This window comes from Mustelus asterias, chromosome 23 (genome assembly GCF_964213995.1).
Source record: "Mustelus asterias chromosome 23, sMusAst1.hap1.1, whole genome shotgun sequence".
NCBI lineage: Eukaryota > Metazoa > Chordata > Chondrichthyes > Carcharhiniformes > Triakidae > Mustelus > Mustelus asterias.
Genome location: NC_135823.1, coordinates 26,245,276 through 26,263,100, shown reverse-complemented (window position 1 = coordinate 26,263,100; position 17,825 = coordinate 26,245,276). Strand labels below are relative to the sequence as shown.

The window sequence follows — 17,825 nt, the reverse complement described above, 5'->3', positions numbered from 1 at the left end:
ATGACACCAAGATGGGTGGAAGAGCAAAGTGTGCAGAGGATGCTGAAAGTCTGCAAAGGGATATAGATAACCTAAGTGAGTGGGCGAGAGTTTGGCAGATGAAATACAATGTTGGTAAATGTGAGGTCATCCATTTTGGTAGGAATAACAGCAAAATGGACTATTATTTAAATGGCAAAAAATTGCAGCATGCTGCTGTGCAGAGGGACCTGGGTGTCCTTGTGCAGAATCTCAAGGAGTTGGTTTGCAAGTGCAGCAGGTAATTAAAAAGGCAAATGGAATTTTGTCCTTTATTGCTAGAGGGATGAAGTTTAAAAACAGCGAGGTTATGTTGCAGCTGTATAAGGTGCTGGTGAGGCCACACCTGGAATATTGTGTACAGTTTTGGTCTCCTTACTTGAGAACGGATATACTGGCACTGGAGGGGGTGCAGAGGAGATTCACTAGGTTGATTCCAGAGTTGAGAGGGTTGGCTTATGAGGAGAGACAGAGAAGACTGGGACTATACTCATTGGAATTCAGAAGAATGAGGGGAGATCTTATAGAAACATATAAGATTATGAAGGGAATAGATAAGATAGAAGCAGGGAAGTTGTTTCCACTGGTGGGTGAAACTAGAACTCGGGGGCATAGCCTCAAAATAAGGGGAAGCAGATTTAGGACTGAGTTGAGGAGGAACCTCTTCACACAAAGGGTTATGAATCTGTAGAATTCTTTGCCCAGTGAAGCAGTTGAGGCTACCTCATTGAATGTTTTTAAGGCAAGGATAGATACATTTTTGAACAGTAAAGGAATTAAGGGTTATGGTGAGCGGGTGGGTAAGTGGAGCTGAGTCCACAAAAAGATCAGCCATGATCTTATTGAATGGCGGGGCAGGCTCGAGGGGCCAGATGGCCTACTCCTGCTCCTAGTTCTTATGTTCTTATGTTGATGCAGCCTTCTCTGACTTGCATCTGTGTTTAATATAACTTGACCAAAATTCCCAGCATGCTTGACTCTCACTTGTCCTCACTGTTGCTGTTGGCCACCTGGCCACAATTACATTGTTTTATTTCCTAGTGCAGCATTTGGTTCTTTTGCTGGTTACTGTACCTTAGATCTGTGCCCTATGGTTACTGACCCTACTGTCACTCGTAACAGTTTCTTCTTATTAAAGCCTTCTAAGATTATGAACATCTCTATTTTGTTTTCCCTTAACTTTTGTCTTCTCTGTGGACAACAACCCCACCTTCCCTCGTCTCTCCACATAAATGGAGTCTTGTGGCCCTGTTGCCAGTCTGGTAAATCTCCTCTGCTCCCTCACTAAGGCCTTGACGTTCTTCCTAAAGTATGGTGACCAGAATTGGCCACAGTATTCCAAGTAGGGGCTAACTGGTGCTTTATAAAAGTTCCATGCAAGTTGCTTTTGAATTCTAAAACCAAGGATCCTGTAATTCCTTTTTCAAAGCCTTCTCAACTTGCCCTGCCACCTTCAAAGACTTGTACACACCTCGGCGTATCTATTCCTGTTCTCCCTTTAAAATTGTGCTGTTTAATTTATACACCATATCTCCATTCTTTTCACCAAAATGAATTGCTTCATGTTATCTAGTGATAGGTTTCATCTACTGTGTGCCTGATAACCAGTCTATACCCTCTTGGAACCCGTTGTTATCTGCCTGATTTTTTTACTATATTTCTGAGTTTCATGTCATCTTCAAACTTGGAAAAGATGCTTGATATGCACAAAACCATATTATTAATGTATATCAAATAGAGCAGTTGGTCCAATACCGATCACTGTGGGAACATTACCCTCTCGTCTAAAAAACGATTAGTCTCCTTTCTGTCCTTTAACCAATTACATATTCACCAACGTACTGCTTTAATTCCAGGAGATTAAATTTTGATGGCAAATGTATTATGTTGTGCTATCCAAAATGTCTTTTGATAGTCCAAATATATAATATGAAATTCACTTCTTGTTATTTCATCAAAGAACCCAATAAAGTTGAGTAAACATGATTTGCCTTCACCAAATCCAATTTCACCAATTGCTAATATATTTTGTCATGGTTTATTTCTTCTAAGTGATTTCCCCACACCCATGTTAGGCTGACTGGCCTGTAGTTGCCAGTTTTCTCCCCCTCCCCTTTTTCTGAACAGGAATGTAACATTTGCATTTATCCAGTTCTCTGACACTACTCCCATACCTAAGACCAGAGCTTTCGCAATTTCCAGCCTAACTTCCCTCAGCAACCCAGGGGGCATCCTATTTGAACCAGCTTATTTTTCCATTTTGTGCATTGTCGGCCTTTCAAATGTCTCTACTTGGTGTATTTTAAATCGTCCAGTTTCTCTACTCTTGAGGAGAGATAAGTACTCATTTAGCACTCTGCCACATGCTTTGTCTTCACAAGAAGATCTCCTTTTTGGTTTCCAATTGGCTCTACATTTCCTCAGACAATACTTTTACTATTTATATTTTATAAATAACATCTTGGTCATTTTTGATAATAGCTGCTAATCTGTTTTCCTTGTTTCTTTGACTCTCTTATTTCCTTTTTTAGTATAAGTTCTAATAATAGCAGCTACCTACAGTACAATTAGCAACAAAAACATTCTTGAGGTATTCAGAGGACATGAAAAAACTCCTTGAAATTTCCCCTCTTTCCTGAGCTTTGTGGTCCTTCCTTGATATCAACTCTTTTTATATTGCATGTAAAGTAATTACGTTATATGCAATGTGCTGGATTTTTCTAATGCAGCTGTCATCAGCAGAGAATTGCTCACATTATCAAATGTTTCTTTCAATAAGGGTCAAACTTTTTAACTTGGTCCTTATTCATCAAACAATTATCTTGCATTCCCATGTTTTGGCTTTCTGGAGCAGGTGATTGTCTCTGGATCAACATTTATTAGCACAAACACTTGACAAATTTACGTCTTATTAGAAAGATTTGAAATTTCTCTTGAAGGATATTATTCCATATTGATGCATTATTTTTCCCAAAATGCTTTCTGACAATGGTTTGTGCTTCTAGTTTGCTACTTTTCAGTTCTTATGAGGTTTTAACCTCCCCTTTTTTATAAATGAGCATAGCAACAGGAGTAGAGCATTCAGTTTCTCTGCTATGTCCTTCCATTCAATTAGATTATGGCCTCAACTCCTTTCACACGTCTTTGATCCATATCCCTTGATACCCTTCCTGAACAAAAACCTATTGACCTGTCTTGAAAATTTCCATTTACCCAGCATCCTAAACCTTTTAAGGGAGAGATTATTAGATTTCCCCTACCCTTTATGTAAGAAGTGCCTCTTGATTTCACTCGTGATTAACCAAGCTGAATTTTAAAATTGAGTTTTGAACTCTTTATTTTTGTGTATTTGTGAGATGTCATTTTTTTTACAGAAGGAGACTTTGCAATTTTATGCATGGAGATTCACATTTCTGCGTAATCTGATATGGTTCAGTCATGGATATCTGACCACTAGTTCCAATAAGTCTCTGAGCTGTCATCATATTTCTTTTATCAAGACAAGATATGAGTTGTACTCTTTACTGGTACACTGATGTCAGTGCTCTTAAATCTGTATTTAGCCAACATAGAAGCATATGCTTTCAATCATTCTTCTATATTAAGTTTTATGAATTTTGAAACAATTCATTACCGAAATGGTGCAGAATTTTTGATACACTTTGTATATTAAAAAATCAATGCTGCAAGGAAAATTAAAGTACTGCAATGTTTACTGTTAATTGTCATTTAACAGCTTAAAGCCTTACACTTCCTACCAGCTACGAATAATGGCAACTAACGACATTGGAGACAGTGCTTTTAGTGCAGCAACAGAGCCAGTGACAACACTTCAGGATGGTAAGGATGATTCTCATCTGAATTTTTAACTTATCAGCCTTCTACTGTGCTCATATGAAAATTCTCCATTTTAGCTCTCAAGTTTTGCTGCGTCTTATTTCTGTTTCTGATCTACTTAGATAGAAAAAAAAATTCATATTAATAGACTGTTAATATTTACCTGTGATTATCTAAATTGAAAAAATTTTGATTGGGCATCAACTAAATTGTATTAAGACAGCAGTTGTGCAGGATGATGCACTCAGTTCCCCAGAGAGCAAAAGAAGGAAAGAAGGAATTCACTGCTAAGCAACAGCCAGTGACAAAAGAGTGAGATAAATGATTGACTGCGAAAAATAGATTTACTTAAAACAGTTTCAAATTATGGCATATTTCATGTATACATAATCTTCATGATGTGGAGATGCCGGCGTTGGACTGGGGTAAACACAGTAAGAAGTCTCACAACACCAGGTTAAGGTCCAACAGGTTTATTTGGTAGCAAAAGCCACTAACATTCGGAGCGCTTGCTGCCCCTTCGTCAGGTGAGTGGGAGTTCTGTTCACAAACAGGGCATATAAAGACACAAACTCAATTTACAAAATAATGATTGGAATGCGAGTCTTGACAGGTAATCAAGCCTTAAAGGTACAGACAGTGTGAGTAGAGAGAGCGTTAAGCACAGGTTAAAGAGATGTGTATTGTCTCCAGCCAGGACAGTTAGTGAGATTTTGCAAGTCCAGGCAAGTCGTGGGGGTTACAGATAGTGTGACATGAACCCAATATCCCGGTTGAGGCCGTCCTCATGTGTGCGGAACTTGGCTATCAGTCTCTGCTCAGCGACTCTGCGTTGTCGTTTGTCGTGAAGGCCGCCTTGGAGAACGCTTACCCAAAGATCAGAGGCCGAATGCCCGTGACCGCTGAAGTGTTCCCCAACAGGAAGAGAATACTCTTGCCTGGTGATTGTCGAGCGGTGTTCATTCATCCGTTGTCGTAGCGTCTGCATGGTCTCCCCAATGTACAGTGCCTCGGGACATCTTTTCCTGCAGCGTATCAGGTAGACAATGTTGGCTGAGTTGCAAGAGTATGTACCGTGAACCGGGTGGATGGTGTTCTCACGTGAGATGATGGCATCCGTGTCAATGATCCGGCACATCTTGCAGAGGTTGCTGTGGCAGGGTTGTGTGGTATCGTGGTCACTGTTCTCCTGAAGGCTGGGTAGTTTGCTGCGGACAATGGTCTGTTTGAGGTTGTGTGGTTGTTTGAAGGCAAGAAGTGGGGGTGTGGGCATGGCCTTGGCGAGATGTTCGTCTTCATCAATGACATGTTGAAGGCTCCGGAGAAGATGTCGTAGCTTCTCCGCTCCGGGGAAGTACTGGACAAAGAAGGGTACTCTGTCCACCGTGTCTCGTGTTTGTCTTCTGAGGAGGTCGGTGCGGTTTTTCGCTGTGGCGCATCGGAACTGTCGATCGATGAGTCAAGCGCCATATCCTGTTCTTATGAGGCATCTTTCAGCGTCTGGAGGCGTCTGTTGCGATCCTCCTCATCTGAGCAGATCCTGAGTACACGGAGGGCTTGCCCGTAGGGAATGGCTTCTTTAACGTTTAGGGTGGAAGCTGGAGAAGTGGAGCATCGTGAGGTTAACCGTGGGCTTGCGGTACAATGAAGTACTGAGGTGACCGTCCTTAATGGAGATGCGTATGTCCATGAATGCAACCGATTCCGGAGAGTAATCCATGGTGAGTCTGATGGTGGGATGGAACTTGTTGATGTCATCATATAGTTGTTTCATTGATTGTTCACCATGAGTCCAAAGGAAGAAAATGTCATCGATGTATCTAGTGTACAGCATCGGTTGAAGGTCCTGTGCGGTGAAGAGGTCTTGTTTGAACCTGTGCATGAAGATGTTGGCATATTGAGGTACGAATTTGGTCCCCATGGCTGTTCCATGTGTCTGGATGAAGAACTGGTTGTTGAAGGTGAAGACATTGTGGTCCAGGATGAAGCGGATGAGTTGTAAAATTGCATCTGGAAACTGGCAGTTGTCGGCGTTGAGTACTGAGGCAGTTGCAGCAATGCCATCGTCGTGGGGGTTGCTGGTGTAGAGTGCCGAGACATCCATTGTGACGAGGAGTGCTCCTGGTTCAACTGCTCCATGTGTGCTAAGTTTCTGTAGGAAGTCCGTAGTGTCGCGACAAAAGCTGGGGCTTCTTTGTACAATGGATTTCAGGATGCCCTCGACGTAGCCGGAGAGGTTCTCACACAGGGTCTCATTGCCCGAAACGATGGGACGGCCGGGTGTGTTTGCCTTGTGTATCTTCGGGAGGCAGTAGAGATCTCCAACGCGGGGACTACGTGGGGTGAGAGCACGGAGGGTGCTCTGAAGGTCCGGATCAAAGGTCTTGATCGGAGTGTTGAGTTGACGGGTGTGTTCTTTGGTCAGATCTGCGGGTAACTGTCCCCGTTGTTCAGTTGTCGGTACACTTCTTTGCAGTAATCCGTTCTGTTCAGTATGACGATGGCCCCTCCTTTGTCTGCTGGTTTGATGACAATGTTGCGGTTGGTCTTGAGAGCGCGGATGGCGTTGCGTTGTGCTTGGGTGATGTTCGGGGCTGTCTTGTGAGTGCGGCTGATCGCACCTCCTGATGGCTTGGGCATACATGTCAAGTCGAGGGCAGCGGCCTTCCGGAGGAGTCCAATTTGACTCTTTCCTCTTCGGTTGCTGCACTGCGGATCTCTCTGTCGGCTGTTCCGGTTCATTGGCTGTCTCATTGTGTTCGCTGTTGGCCTCTTGGGGTTTGTGGAAGAACTCCCGCAGCCTCACTCGCCTGATGAATTCCTCTGTGTCTGCTGCGAGACTGATGGGGTCTATTTTGGTGGTGGGGCAGAAATTGAGTCCTCGGCTGAGAACTTCGATTTCATCTGGTTGAAGTGTGTAGTCCAACAAGTTGACAATGGACTTCCCTGCAGTGGTACTGTTTTCTACTGTGGTACCAAGGGAGGCTTGGTTGCTGCTGGTGGCAAGTTGAGAATATGGACTCTGTCTTGGTTTCCAGGATGCGGCGTTTGCTGTAGAGCTGGTGTATGAGGTGGTTGAGGAGTGTGAGAGAGGTGCGATGGCAACGTCTCTCAGAGTAGTCAGTGTTATAGATTGACCTGAGTGGGTTCGTGATCTGTAGTCCTTTCGGTATCTTGTCTGCTTTCTTGCATCTTTGTAGAAACTTGATGTCTGTGTCGATATGCGCGATCTTCTTGGAGATCCTCTCCACTTGGAGCCGGCATTTTGCGGTGTCTATGGTAGTCATGATGTGGAGATGCCGGCGTTGGACTGGGGTAAACACAGTAAGAAGTCTCACAACACCAGGTTAAAGTCCAACAGGTTTATTTGGTAGCAAAAGCCACTAGCTTTCGGAGCAGGTGAGTGGCAGTTCTATTCACAAACAGGGCATATAAATCTCAAACTCAATTTACAAAATAATGATTGGAACGCGAGTCTTTACAGGTCATCAAGTCTTAAAGGTACAGACAATGTGAGTGACTCACATTGAGAAACTCGGCATCACCACCAGCAGCAACCAAGCCTCCCCTGGTACCACAGTAGGAAACAGTAACACTGCAGGGAAGTCCATTGTCAACTTGTTGGACTACACACTTCAACCAGATGAAATCGAAGTTCTCAGCCGAGGGCTCAATTTCTGCCCCACCACCAAAATAGACCCCATCAGTCTCGCAGCAGACACAGAGGAATTCATCAGGCGAGTGAGGCTGCGGGAGTTCTTCCACAAACCCCAAGAGGCCAACAGCGAACACAATGAGACAGCCAATGAACCGGAACAGCCGACAGAGAGATCCGCAGTGCAGCAACCGAAGAGGAAAGAGTCGAATTGGACTCCTCCGGAAGGCCGCTGTCCTTGACTTGACATGTATGGCCAAGCCGTCAGGAGGTGCGTCAACACCAGATTCATCAGCCGCAATCACAAGACAGCCCCGAAGATCACCCCAGCACAACGCAACGCCATCCGCGCTCTCAAGACCAACCGCAACGTTGTCATCAAACCAGCAGACAAAGGAGGGGCCACCATCATACTGAACAGAACGGATTACTGCAAAGACGTGCACCGATAACTGAACAACGGGGAACACTACAGACAGTTACCCGCAGATCCGACCAAAGAACACACCCGTCAACTCAACACTCCGATCAAGACGTTTGATCCGGACCTTCAGAGCACCCTCCATGCTCTCACCCCACATAGTCCCCGCGTTGGAGATCTCTACTGCCTCCCGAAGATACACAAGGCAAACACACCCGGCCATCCCATCGTATTGGGGAATGGGACCCTGTGCGAGAACCTCTCCGGCTACGTCGAGGGCATCCTGAAACCCATTGTACAAAGAAGCCCCAGCTTTTGTCACGACACTACGGACTTCCTACAGAAACTTAGCACATATGAAGCAGTTGAACCAGGAGCACACCTCGTCACAATGGATGTCTCGGCACTCTACACCAGCAACCCCCACGACGATGGCATTGCTGCAACTGCCTCAGTACTCAACGCCGACAACTGCCAGTTTCCAGATGCAATTTTACAACTCATCCGCTTCATCCTGGACCACAATGTCTTCACCTTCAACAACCAGTTCTTCATCCAGACACATGGAACAGCCATGGGGACCAAATTCGTACCTCAATATGCCAACATCTTCATGCACAGGTTCGAACAAGACTTCTTCACCACACAGGTCCTTCAAACGATGCTATACACTAGATACATCGATGACATTTTCTTCCTTTGGACTCATGGTGAGCAATCACTGAAACAACTATATGATGACATCAACAAGTTCCATCCCACCATCAGACTCACCATGGACTACTCTCCGGAATCGGTTGCATTTTTGGACACACGCATCTCCATTAAGGACGGTCACCTCAGCACTTCATTGTACCGCAAGCCCATGGATAACCTCATGATGCTCCACTTCTCCAGCTTCCACCCTAAACACGTTAAAGAAGCCATCCCCTATGGACAAGCCCTCCGTATACACAGGATCTGCTCAGATGAGGAGGATCGCAACAGACACCTCCAGACGCTGAAAGATGCCCTCATAAGAACAGGATATGGTGCTCGACTCATCGATCGACAGTTCCGACGCGCCACAGCGAAAAACCGCACCGACCTCCTCAGAAGACAAACACGGGACACGGTGGACAGAGTACTCTTCGTCGTCCAGTACTTCCCCGGAGCGGAGAAGCTACGACATCTTCTCCGGAGCCTTCAACATGTCATTGATGAAGACGAACATCTCGCCAAGGCCATCCCCACACCCCCACTTCTTGCCTTCAAACAACCACATAACCTCAAACAGACCATTGTCCGCAGCAAACTACCCAGCCTTCAGGAAAACAGTGACCATGACACCACACAACCCTGCCACAGCAACCTCAGCAACATTTAAGAAAAACTTGGACGGGTTCATGGATGAGAGGGGTGTGGAGGGATATGGTCCAAGTGCAGGTCAGTGGGACTAGGCATAAAATGGTTCGGCACAGACAAGAAGGGCCAAAAGGCCTGTTTCTGAGCTGTAATTTTCTATGGTTCTAAGGCGTGTCGGATCATTGACACGGATGCCATCATCTCACGTGAGAACACCATCCACCCGGTACATGGTACATACTCTTGCAACTCAGGCAACGTTGTCTACCTGATACGCTGCAGGAAAGGATGTCCCGAGGCATGGTACATTGGGGAGACCATGCAGACGCTATGACAACGGATGAATGGACACCGCTCGACAATCACCAGGCAAGAGTGTTCTCTTCCTGTTGGGGAACACTTCAGCGGTCACGGGCATTCGGCCTCTGATCTTCGGGTAAGCGTTCTCCAAGGCGGCCTTCACGACACACGACAATGCAGTCGCTGAGCAGAGACTGATAGCCAAGTTCTGCACACATGAGGACGGCCTCAACCAGGATATTGGGTTCATGTCACACTATCTGTAACCCCCACGACTTGCCTGGACTTGCAAAATCTCACGAACTGTCCTGTCTGGAGACAATACACATCTCCTTAACCTGTGCTTTATACTCTCTCCACTCACATTGTCTGTACCTTTTAAGACTTGAGTACCTGTCAAGACTCGCATTCCAATCATTATTTTGTAAATTGAGTTTGTGTCTTTATATGCCCTGTTTGTGAACAGAACTCCCACTCACCTGACGAAGGGGCAGCGCTCCGAAAGTTAGTGGCTTTTGCTACCAAATAAACCTGTTGGACTTTAACCTGGTGTTGTGAGACTTCTTACTGTACATAATCTTCGCACAGCCTGTAATTTAATCTCTTGTCAAAAGAAATAAATCTTACTTGTAGATGGTGCATTTAGTACCTAACTTATCTTGTATTGTTTAAGAAAACCTACAGTGAGCTGTTGAAGTATATTCTGTTCATCTAATTCAGGCACAAAGATGATGTCAATGTTTTGTGTGGCCAATTGACAATGAATTCGTTGAGGCCCGAAATAATCTTGCAGTATTTCTCTGGTTGAACCTTATTGGAAATTGAGTTGGCAAATGGAAACGGTATTAAACCTTATTTTTCAGCGCATCATCTATACAGTGAAATATATACCTGTATCTGTTCTTGCAATCCAATAGAGTACAGAACTTAGTAATAATAACAAATCACAATTTTTAAAAATTCATTCATGTGCTATGAGTGGTTACAAGATGAATATTTATTGCTGATTCCCATTTGGCCCTTGAGATGGTATTGGTGAGCCACCTTTTGAGTTGCTGCAGTCGTATGGTATAGGTAATGCTGTTTGGATGGAAGTTCAGGAAATTGACCCAACGACAGTGAAGGAATATTAATATATACATCCAAGCCAGGATGGTGTATGACGTGGAATGGAAACTTGCAGGTGCCAGTGTTCCTGTGCACCTATTGTCTTTGTTCTTCTGGATTGTAGAGGTAGCTTGTTTGCAAGGTGCTATCAAAGGACTCTTGAGTTTATTTGGCATCTTTAATACAGTAATGTCCCAAAGTATATCGCTGGAGCATAAGCAGACAAAAATTGATACTCATAAAGTTATCATTGGGGGAATTGGTTAGGGATACTAAGCTCAACAAGAAAATGGTTTCCTAAGTGTAACATCATTGTGAAACTCATATAAAAACACTCTTACGGATTCACCTCACATACAACATAGAGATACTACTCCCTCCTCAACGTCATTCCAGAATCTAATGGGTCAACATGAAACATAAAATTATAATGTGTTGTTCAATTGCTTCTGTTTTTCAGTTCCCAGTGAGCCACCAGTTATTCTTTCTGTGATTCCACGCACCACTACCTCGGTCCTTGTTCAATGGCAGGCAAGTTGTGTTCTTTGGGCTGAAACTAATCCCTTATGTGTTGAAAATGTTTGTTGAGTTAATGATAAACAAAGAGCTTTTTAACATTTATTGCAATGTATTATTTAAATTATATTGTAGAAAGGACATCATTAGCAATGTTATAAAACATAAGATAACCAATCATAGTAATCAGGGCATGATAATCATTATATTTCAGCGTGTTATATTCATAATGTGTTACTTTGTAACTGTTTTAAGAGCTTTGAATGTGATACCAGCACTGGCTAAGCATCTAACATTTATTTAAAAAATGTACCTCCCATGTAATAATGGACTACAGACTTCCAATGTTACATACTTAAAAATGGGATCCTATTGATGTATCAAAAAATATTGTCTGTGTAAAATCTGTACACTTCTGTGAAGTGGCTTGACCTTTTGAATCCTGGTTTCATCAGGAAACATGAATGAAGTTATTCGCAATGTGATAATGAACTCCTGTCTTGAAACATATCTTGAAAAAGTTCTATAATTCCTATTTGTCATGGCAGAAATACACAGGGTTGACAGCCCTCCATGCAAAGCTGTTTTTACAACAATAGTAACAGTTTGCAGCGCAATGCTCCAGCTAATCCTTTCCCTTCACCTTGCACAGCTGAAAATGTGCTCAGCAACCAGGAGGATTCTTCACCAATGCCATTTAAAAGGATAATCAATTACTTGCATACTAATTGCTGCATGATTTCTTCTGGCTGTTGCTTCATTTCTGAATAGTGTTTGGTGCTGTCAAGTAGTTTATAGTTCCCGGAGGTTACTGAGACTGCTATAGCAAATCCTCAAGGAGTTTTTGCTGACTTCATGGTTCCTGCACAAATCAGTTTCTCCCAGCCTTGGGTGCATCAGTTGGCATTCCCCAACTCGTGCCCCCTCCTCCATACCCACCTCCCACTGTTCCACTCCCTCCCACCTGGAATACAGTATGACTTGGAAAATAAACAAAAGTCACACAAAGCAGGATAAGCGTCTGGAAGGGGGAGAGCATACAAATTAGGAACAGGAGTAGGCCTCTTGAGCCTGCTCAGCCATTCAATTAAATCATAGAAATCATAGAAACCCTACAGTACAGAAAGAGGCCATTTGGCCCATCGAGTCTGCACCGACCACAATCCCACCCAGGCCCTACCCCCATATCCCTACGTATTTTACCCACTAATCCCTCTAATCTATGCATCCCAGGACACTAAGGGGCAATTTTAGCATGGCCAATCAACCTAACCCGCACATCTTTGGACTGTGGGAGGAAACCGGAGCACCCGGAGGAAATCCTGGCTGATTTGATTGTAACCCCAACACCGCATTCCTGCCTATTCCCAATAACCTTTCATTCTCTTGTTAATCAAGAATCTATCTGAGTCTGCCTTAAAAATATTCAGAGTCTGCTTCCACCACCTTTTGAGGAAGAGAGCTCCACAGATTCTCACCCCACTGTAAGGAAAGGTTTCTCCTTACCTCTGCCTTAAATGAATGATCCCTTATTTTTAAATAATGACTCCACATTCTAGATTCTCCCACAAGAGAAAACATCCTTTCCACATCCACCCTGACAGGACCCTTCAGGATCTTCAAGGTTTCGATCAAGTTGTCTTTTACTCTTCAAATCTTCAATAGATATAAGCCTACCTGTCCAATCTTTCCTCATAACACTACCTGTCCATTCCTAATATTAGTTTAGTATCGTCTTTTCTAAATCGCTTCTAATGCATTTACATTTTCCTTGGCGAGATGGTGGTAATGGACCAGTAATCCAGAGAGCCAGTTTAATGCTCCGGGAACATGGGTGCAAATCCTATCACAGCAGCTTGTGGAATCTGAATTTGGGTAATAAATTCTGGAATCTAAATCTAATTTCCATGATGAAACAATCACTGATTGTTGTAAAAACTCATCTGGTTCACCTGTGTCCTTCAGAGAAGGATATTTGCCATCCTTAACTGGTCTAGCCTACATGTGAATCCAAACCCACAGAAATGTGATTGTCTCTTAACTGATCTCTGAAATTACTGAGCAAGGTAAGTTCCAGGGAAATCACAAATGGTGTTGCCAGTGACATCCACATCCTATGAATAACCGAAATAAAGAAACCAATACTGTACAGAGTATTCAAAATGTGGTCTAACTAGCACCCTGTACAACTGAAGCATAACCTCCCTACTTCTGAAATCAATTCCCCTCACAATAAATGATAACATTCTATTAGTTTTCCGAATTATTTCCTGTACCTATGCTAGCCTTTTGTGATTCTGGTGTACGGGCCCGATAATGATATGCTAATATATTATAATACCATTCTTGACATTGGATGGCAGGAAACGTGTCTCATCACTGGAGTAAGGGGACGATTAGTCCATAATTTATGCTATCAGGAAATGTGTCCAGGGCCTTCTCACGATATTTTCCACTTGTGTCACTAAACCCACCCGCCATGAGTGGGAGCAGAAAATCCCAGCTGTTGACTCTACATGACTGCTTTGAAATTTTCTAAGTGCCCTGCTATAACATATTTAATAATGGCTTCTAATATTTCCCCTATGACAGATGTTAGGCTAACTAGCCTGGAGCTTCCCGCTTTCTGCCTCCTTCTCTTTTTGAATAATTTGCTATTTTTTAATCTAACGGAGCCTTCCAGAATAATTTTGGAAAATTGAAACCAATGCATCAACTATCTCACTGGTCACTTCTTTCAAGGCCTGAGGGTGAAATCGATTGGGACCCAGGAATGTGTCAGCCCACAGGCCGAACAGTACCACTTCCCTGGTGACTATAATTTTCCTAAGTTTATCCCTCCCTTCCATTTCCTGTTTCTGGGATGTTACTTGTGTCCGCTTTAGTGAAGACTGATGCAAAGTATCCTGTTTAAGTCATCCCCAGTCTCCCTATTTTCCAACATCAATTCCACCAATACACTTTTTTGGAGGAGCAATGCTCATTTTGTTAACTTTTTAAAAAAAATTATCAATAAAAGCTCTTAGTATCCATTTTTAATTTTCTTATCAGCTTTCCATCGTACCCTTAATTTTCCCCTTCATCTTAACCTTTTCGTCATTCCTTACTGTTCTTTATATTCTTTACAATGTTCTGACCTGCCACCCATCTTTGAGTAATTTTATGCTTTTTCTTTAAGTTTGATACTACCTTTGACTTTTTTTTAATTAACCATGGACAGTGAGCCCACCTGTTGGAATTTTTCTTTCACATTGGAATGTGTCTATTCTGTGTATTTTGAAGTATCTCTTTAAATGTTTGCTACTGAACATCTGTTGACCTCTGCCTTAACCTCATTTTACAGTTCACTTTAACTAGTTCTGCTTTCATACCCTCATAATTGCCCTTATTTAAGTTTAAAATACTAGTCTTGAACACACTCCTCTCTCCCTTGAACTAAATATAAAATTCAATCATATAATTGCTGCTACCTAGGGGTGCTTTCACAATGAGGTTATCAATTAATCCTGTCTCATTGCACATTACCAGGTCTGGTATAGCTAGCTCTCTGGTTGGCTCCAGAATGTGCTGTTCCAAGAAACTATCCTGAAAACATTCCATGAACGCTTCATCTATGCTACCTTTGCCCATCTAATTTTTCCAGTCTATATGTAGATTGAAATCCCTGTGATTATCACCATTCCTTTCTGACAATCTTCCATTATCTCTTTTATACTCTGTCCTACCTTGTAGTTACAATTATGGGGCCTGTATACCACTCCCACAAGTGACTTGTTACCTTTATTGTTTCTTATCCCAACACAAACCACTTCGACATCCTGGTTTCCTGAACTCCGGTCATCCTCTCTAATGTAATAACCAGCAGAAGACCATTTTCTCCGAGGCTGTTCCGGGATTAATTCTCCTAACTGAACTTCTGAAAGAAAGTGTGTGCAACATCCTGCCCGCACTGAAATCCGGAATCTTCTGCAACAATAACTGCAACCTCAGAGCAGGTTGAGGACAGCACTCAGTAGCTGTGAGGGTGATAGTGGCAGTGAATGTTTATGTGTCAGCATCCATCCAGGCTGGAGGTATTTGCAATGTTTCAGTTTGCCATCCATCCCAGCATGAGGGAGGTCATTCACAAAGAGGTAATGACAATTCATGGTCTCTTGCTAGCGAGAAACCGGCAGAGTGAACACATAGCTTCACTGGGATTGCAGGCTTCCCCTTGATGCAAGATGCCATTGACTGCACAACTCTGCTCTAAAGCACAGCTGAGAGTGATTTCACTCCCTCAACATCCAGTGTGTCTGAACTCCTCCATAATCCTAGACAGCAGGCTCCCAATGAACGAAGCATTTCATACGCAGTTGATGACTGCATACCCATCAACTTTCTCTCTGCAGTGGAACCCATGTGCAGCCTCGCACTCTGACAAGCTGGTACCTTTGCTACATGCAAATGTTGGAAAACTGAAATAAGAACAGAAAATGCTGGAAACATTCAGTAGGTCAGGCGGCATTTGTGAAGGAAAACCATTAACATTAATGACACCTAATCAGTACCTGCACTATCCTTACCCCCTGCTCTGGTGGCAGCTACCCATGCCCAATGTCTCTCCAAGTGCAGATCCTACCTCTATGCTGTACTCTAAGTCACTCACAGTGTCAGTATCTGAACTCTTAGCTGCAGGTGTGAAATTAAATGATGTTGCTTTCATTATCACTGTCTTGTTGTTGTTCATTCGCTACCTAACCCGGCTGCACTCCTTGGGTATCTGAAAGGAAAAAGGTACAAGAACAAGATTGTAATTTGAGGAGTAGGGGAAAGTAAGACGTGTGTGCTTACACCATCCGCAGATTGTGAATCAGAATAGATTGTGTCATGACGGGAGGTGGAATGTGAAATGGATAATTAGATGCCATCTTTGATAGTTTCAGTCCCTCTGCTGGCTACAGCCTCAATTGTAGGCACCCTGGTAAAGGCCAGCACCATCTCCTGCATAGTGGTCAGCTATGTAGGTGTGCCTGTCACCCTCCAGTTAGTCCCTGCTCTGTGTCATTGAACGTTGTGCAGTCTGTTTGTCTTATGTGTCTGTCATGGCTTAAATAGCTGCCAGTGCATGTAAACTGTAAGATGTGGGTGTATATGTATGCTAAGTGAGTGAGGGAGCAGTGGTGTATATGATTGTCACGTATGAGTCCTGATTGTTGATAGCTGAATGGCGGGGTGTGGTACAGTGTGTGAGGTTAGTGGTGCAGAGAGTGATATATAACATTTGAAGACACATTCACTGACATTGACCACATATGAGAGTGTTGAACTTCTTGCGGCACAGCCTCCAAGTTCTCGGGGCTTGACTTCTGGCAATACCTACACTATTTGCTCTGACTGCCTTCTAAGCATGTGTTTGGAAGATCTCATGAGCCCCTGCAGATACAGGACCTGTCCTTTGCACTTCCCCCACCAAAGCCCCTCATACAATCTCCAAAAACTTGGAGCCTGATCATTGTGCCATTATTCAGTATTTCATTGGTCAAAATCAAATCGAATTCCTGCATGGCTGTCGGTACCATCTTCAGTCAGAATGAACTTCACCTTTAAGAGGTGCAGACTAGTTTTAAGTGGTGCTAGTCACTCACAATATTGGTCAGATGACCATCCAACCAGCAGCTCAATCAGTGCTGACAGGACTGATATCATTTTAAAACAGCAGACAGCATAACGTTGGTGTGATGTGTGCATTGCAGTCAATGGGCAAGGGGTAATCACAACCCCCACACCCAGTTTTGGGGACTGTTGAATTTTTGAAAATTCATTTTACAAGATGTAGGCATCGCTGACTCGGCCAGTATTTATTACCCATCCTCATAACCCCCTAGCATTTCATTCAGTGAACCCTGAGCGAACCCATTCGAGAGTCAGTGGTATGTATCACACGCCAGATGGCACACTTTATTACATACATAAAATCATCTTACAAATAGAAGATAAGTCAAATATTAAATTCGACAAGTTGTTCTGACTGTTTTTTGGTCAATTTAAACAGTTTATAAATTAGTTCTATTTCCTAGATTTGTCTATGACAGAGGTGAATAAAAATATACCTCACCAATTCATTTTATGTTAACTGATGTTTGTAGATGGTTGGGATTGAACAAAAATGAACATCGTTGCTCAGAGAAATTTTTGAATCCAGAATTTATTTAACTGATTTTAAATTCCACAACTGCCAGGGTGGATTTTGAACTCGTTTGGCCTGATTTTCTCTCTGTGCAAGTGGATTGACTTTGAGTGAGTTAAAACTTCACCCTGTATCTCTGGAACATTAGTTCTGGTCTTTGGATTACTTGTCCAGTGATACAATCACTATGATACCACAAGCAAATAACTAATAGAAAATAACTAATTCGAATGTCGAAAAACAAAATCAAAATCGAAGGGAATTACCACATTTACATTACTACGGATATATGACTGGGTTTCAAGGTAATAAATGAAACAGTGAATGAAACTCCTCTTTGCTAAGTCTTTTTCTCGTTTAGATTCCTCCCTTCATGTCCTGAATACTACTCTGGGATAATTTCACAGTCCCTAATTGCTCTCTGAAACTTTGGTCTCAATTGACCATTCTTTATGTGC

The 17,825-nt window shown here is 43.1% G+C and overlaps 1 protein-coding gene across 1 annotated transcript in view; it reads left to right on the top strand.

Moving 5' to 3' along the window:
- The window catches only part of sdk1a (sidekick cell adhesion molecule 1a), an 839,938-nt gene that overhangs the window by 753,600 nt on the left and 68,513 nt on the right, over window positions 1–17,825 (top strand). Inside the window, exons 31-32 of the mRNA XM_078240149.1 lie at window positions 3,755–3,858; window positions 11,143–11,213. Of these exons, the coding sequence (XP_078096275.1) occupies window positions 3,755–3,858; window positions 11,143–11,213 (175 nt within the window). The remainder of the gene's footprint in view (window positions 1–3,754; window positions 3,859–11,142; window positions 11,214–17,825) is intronic.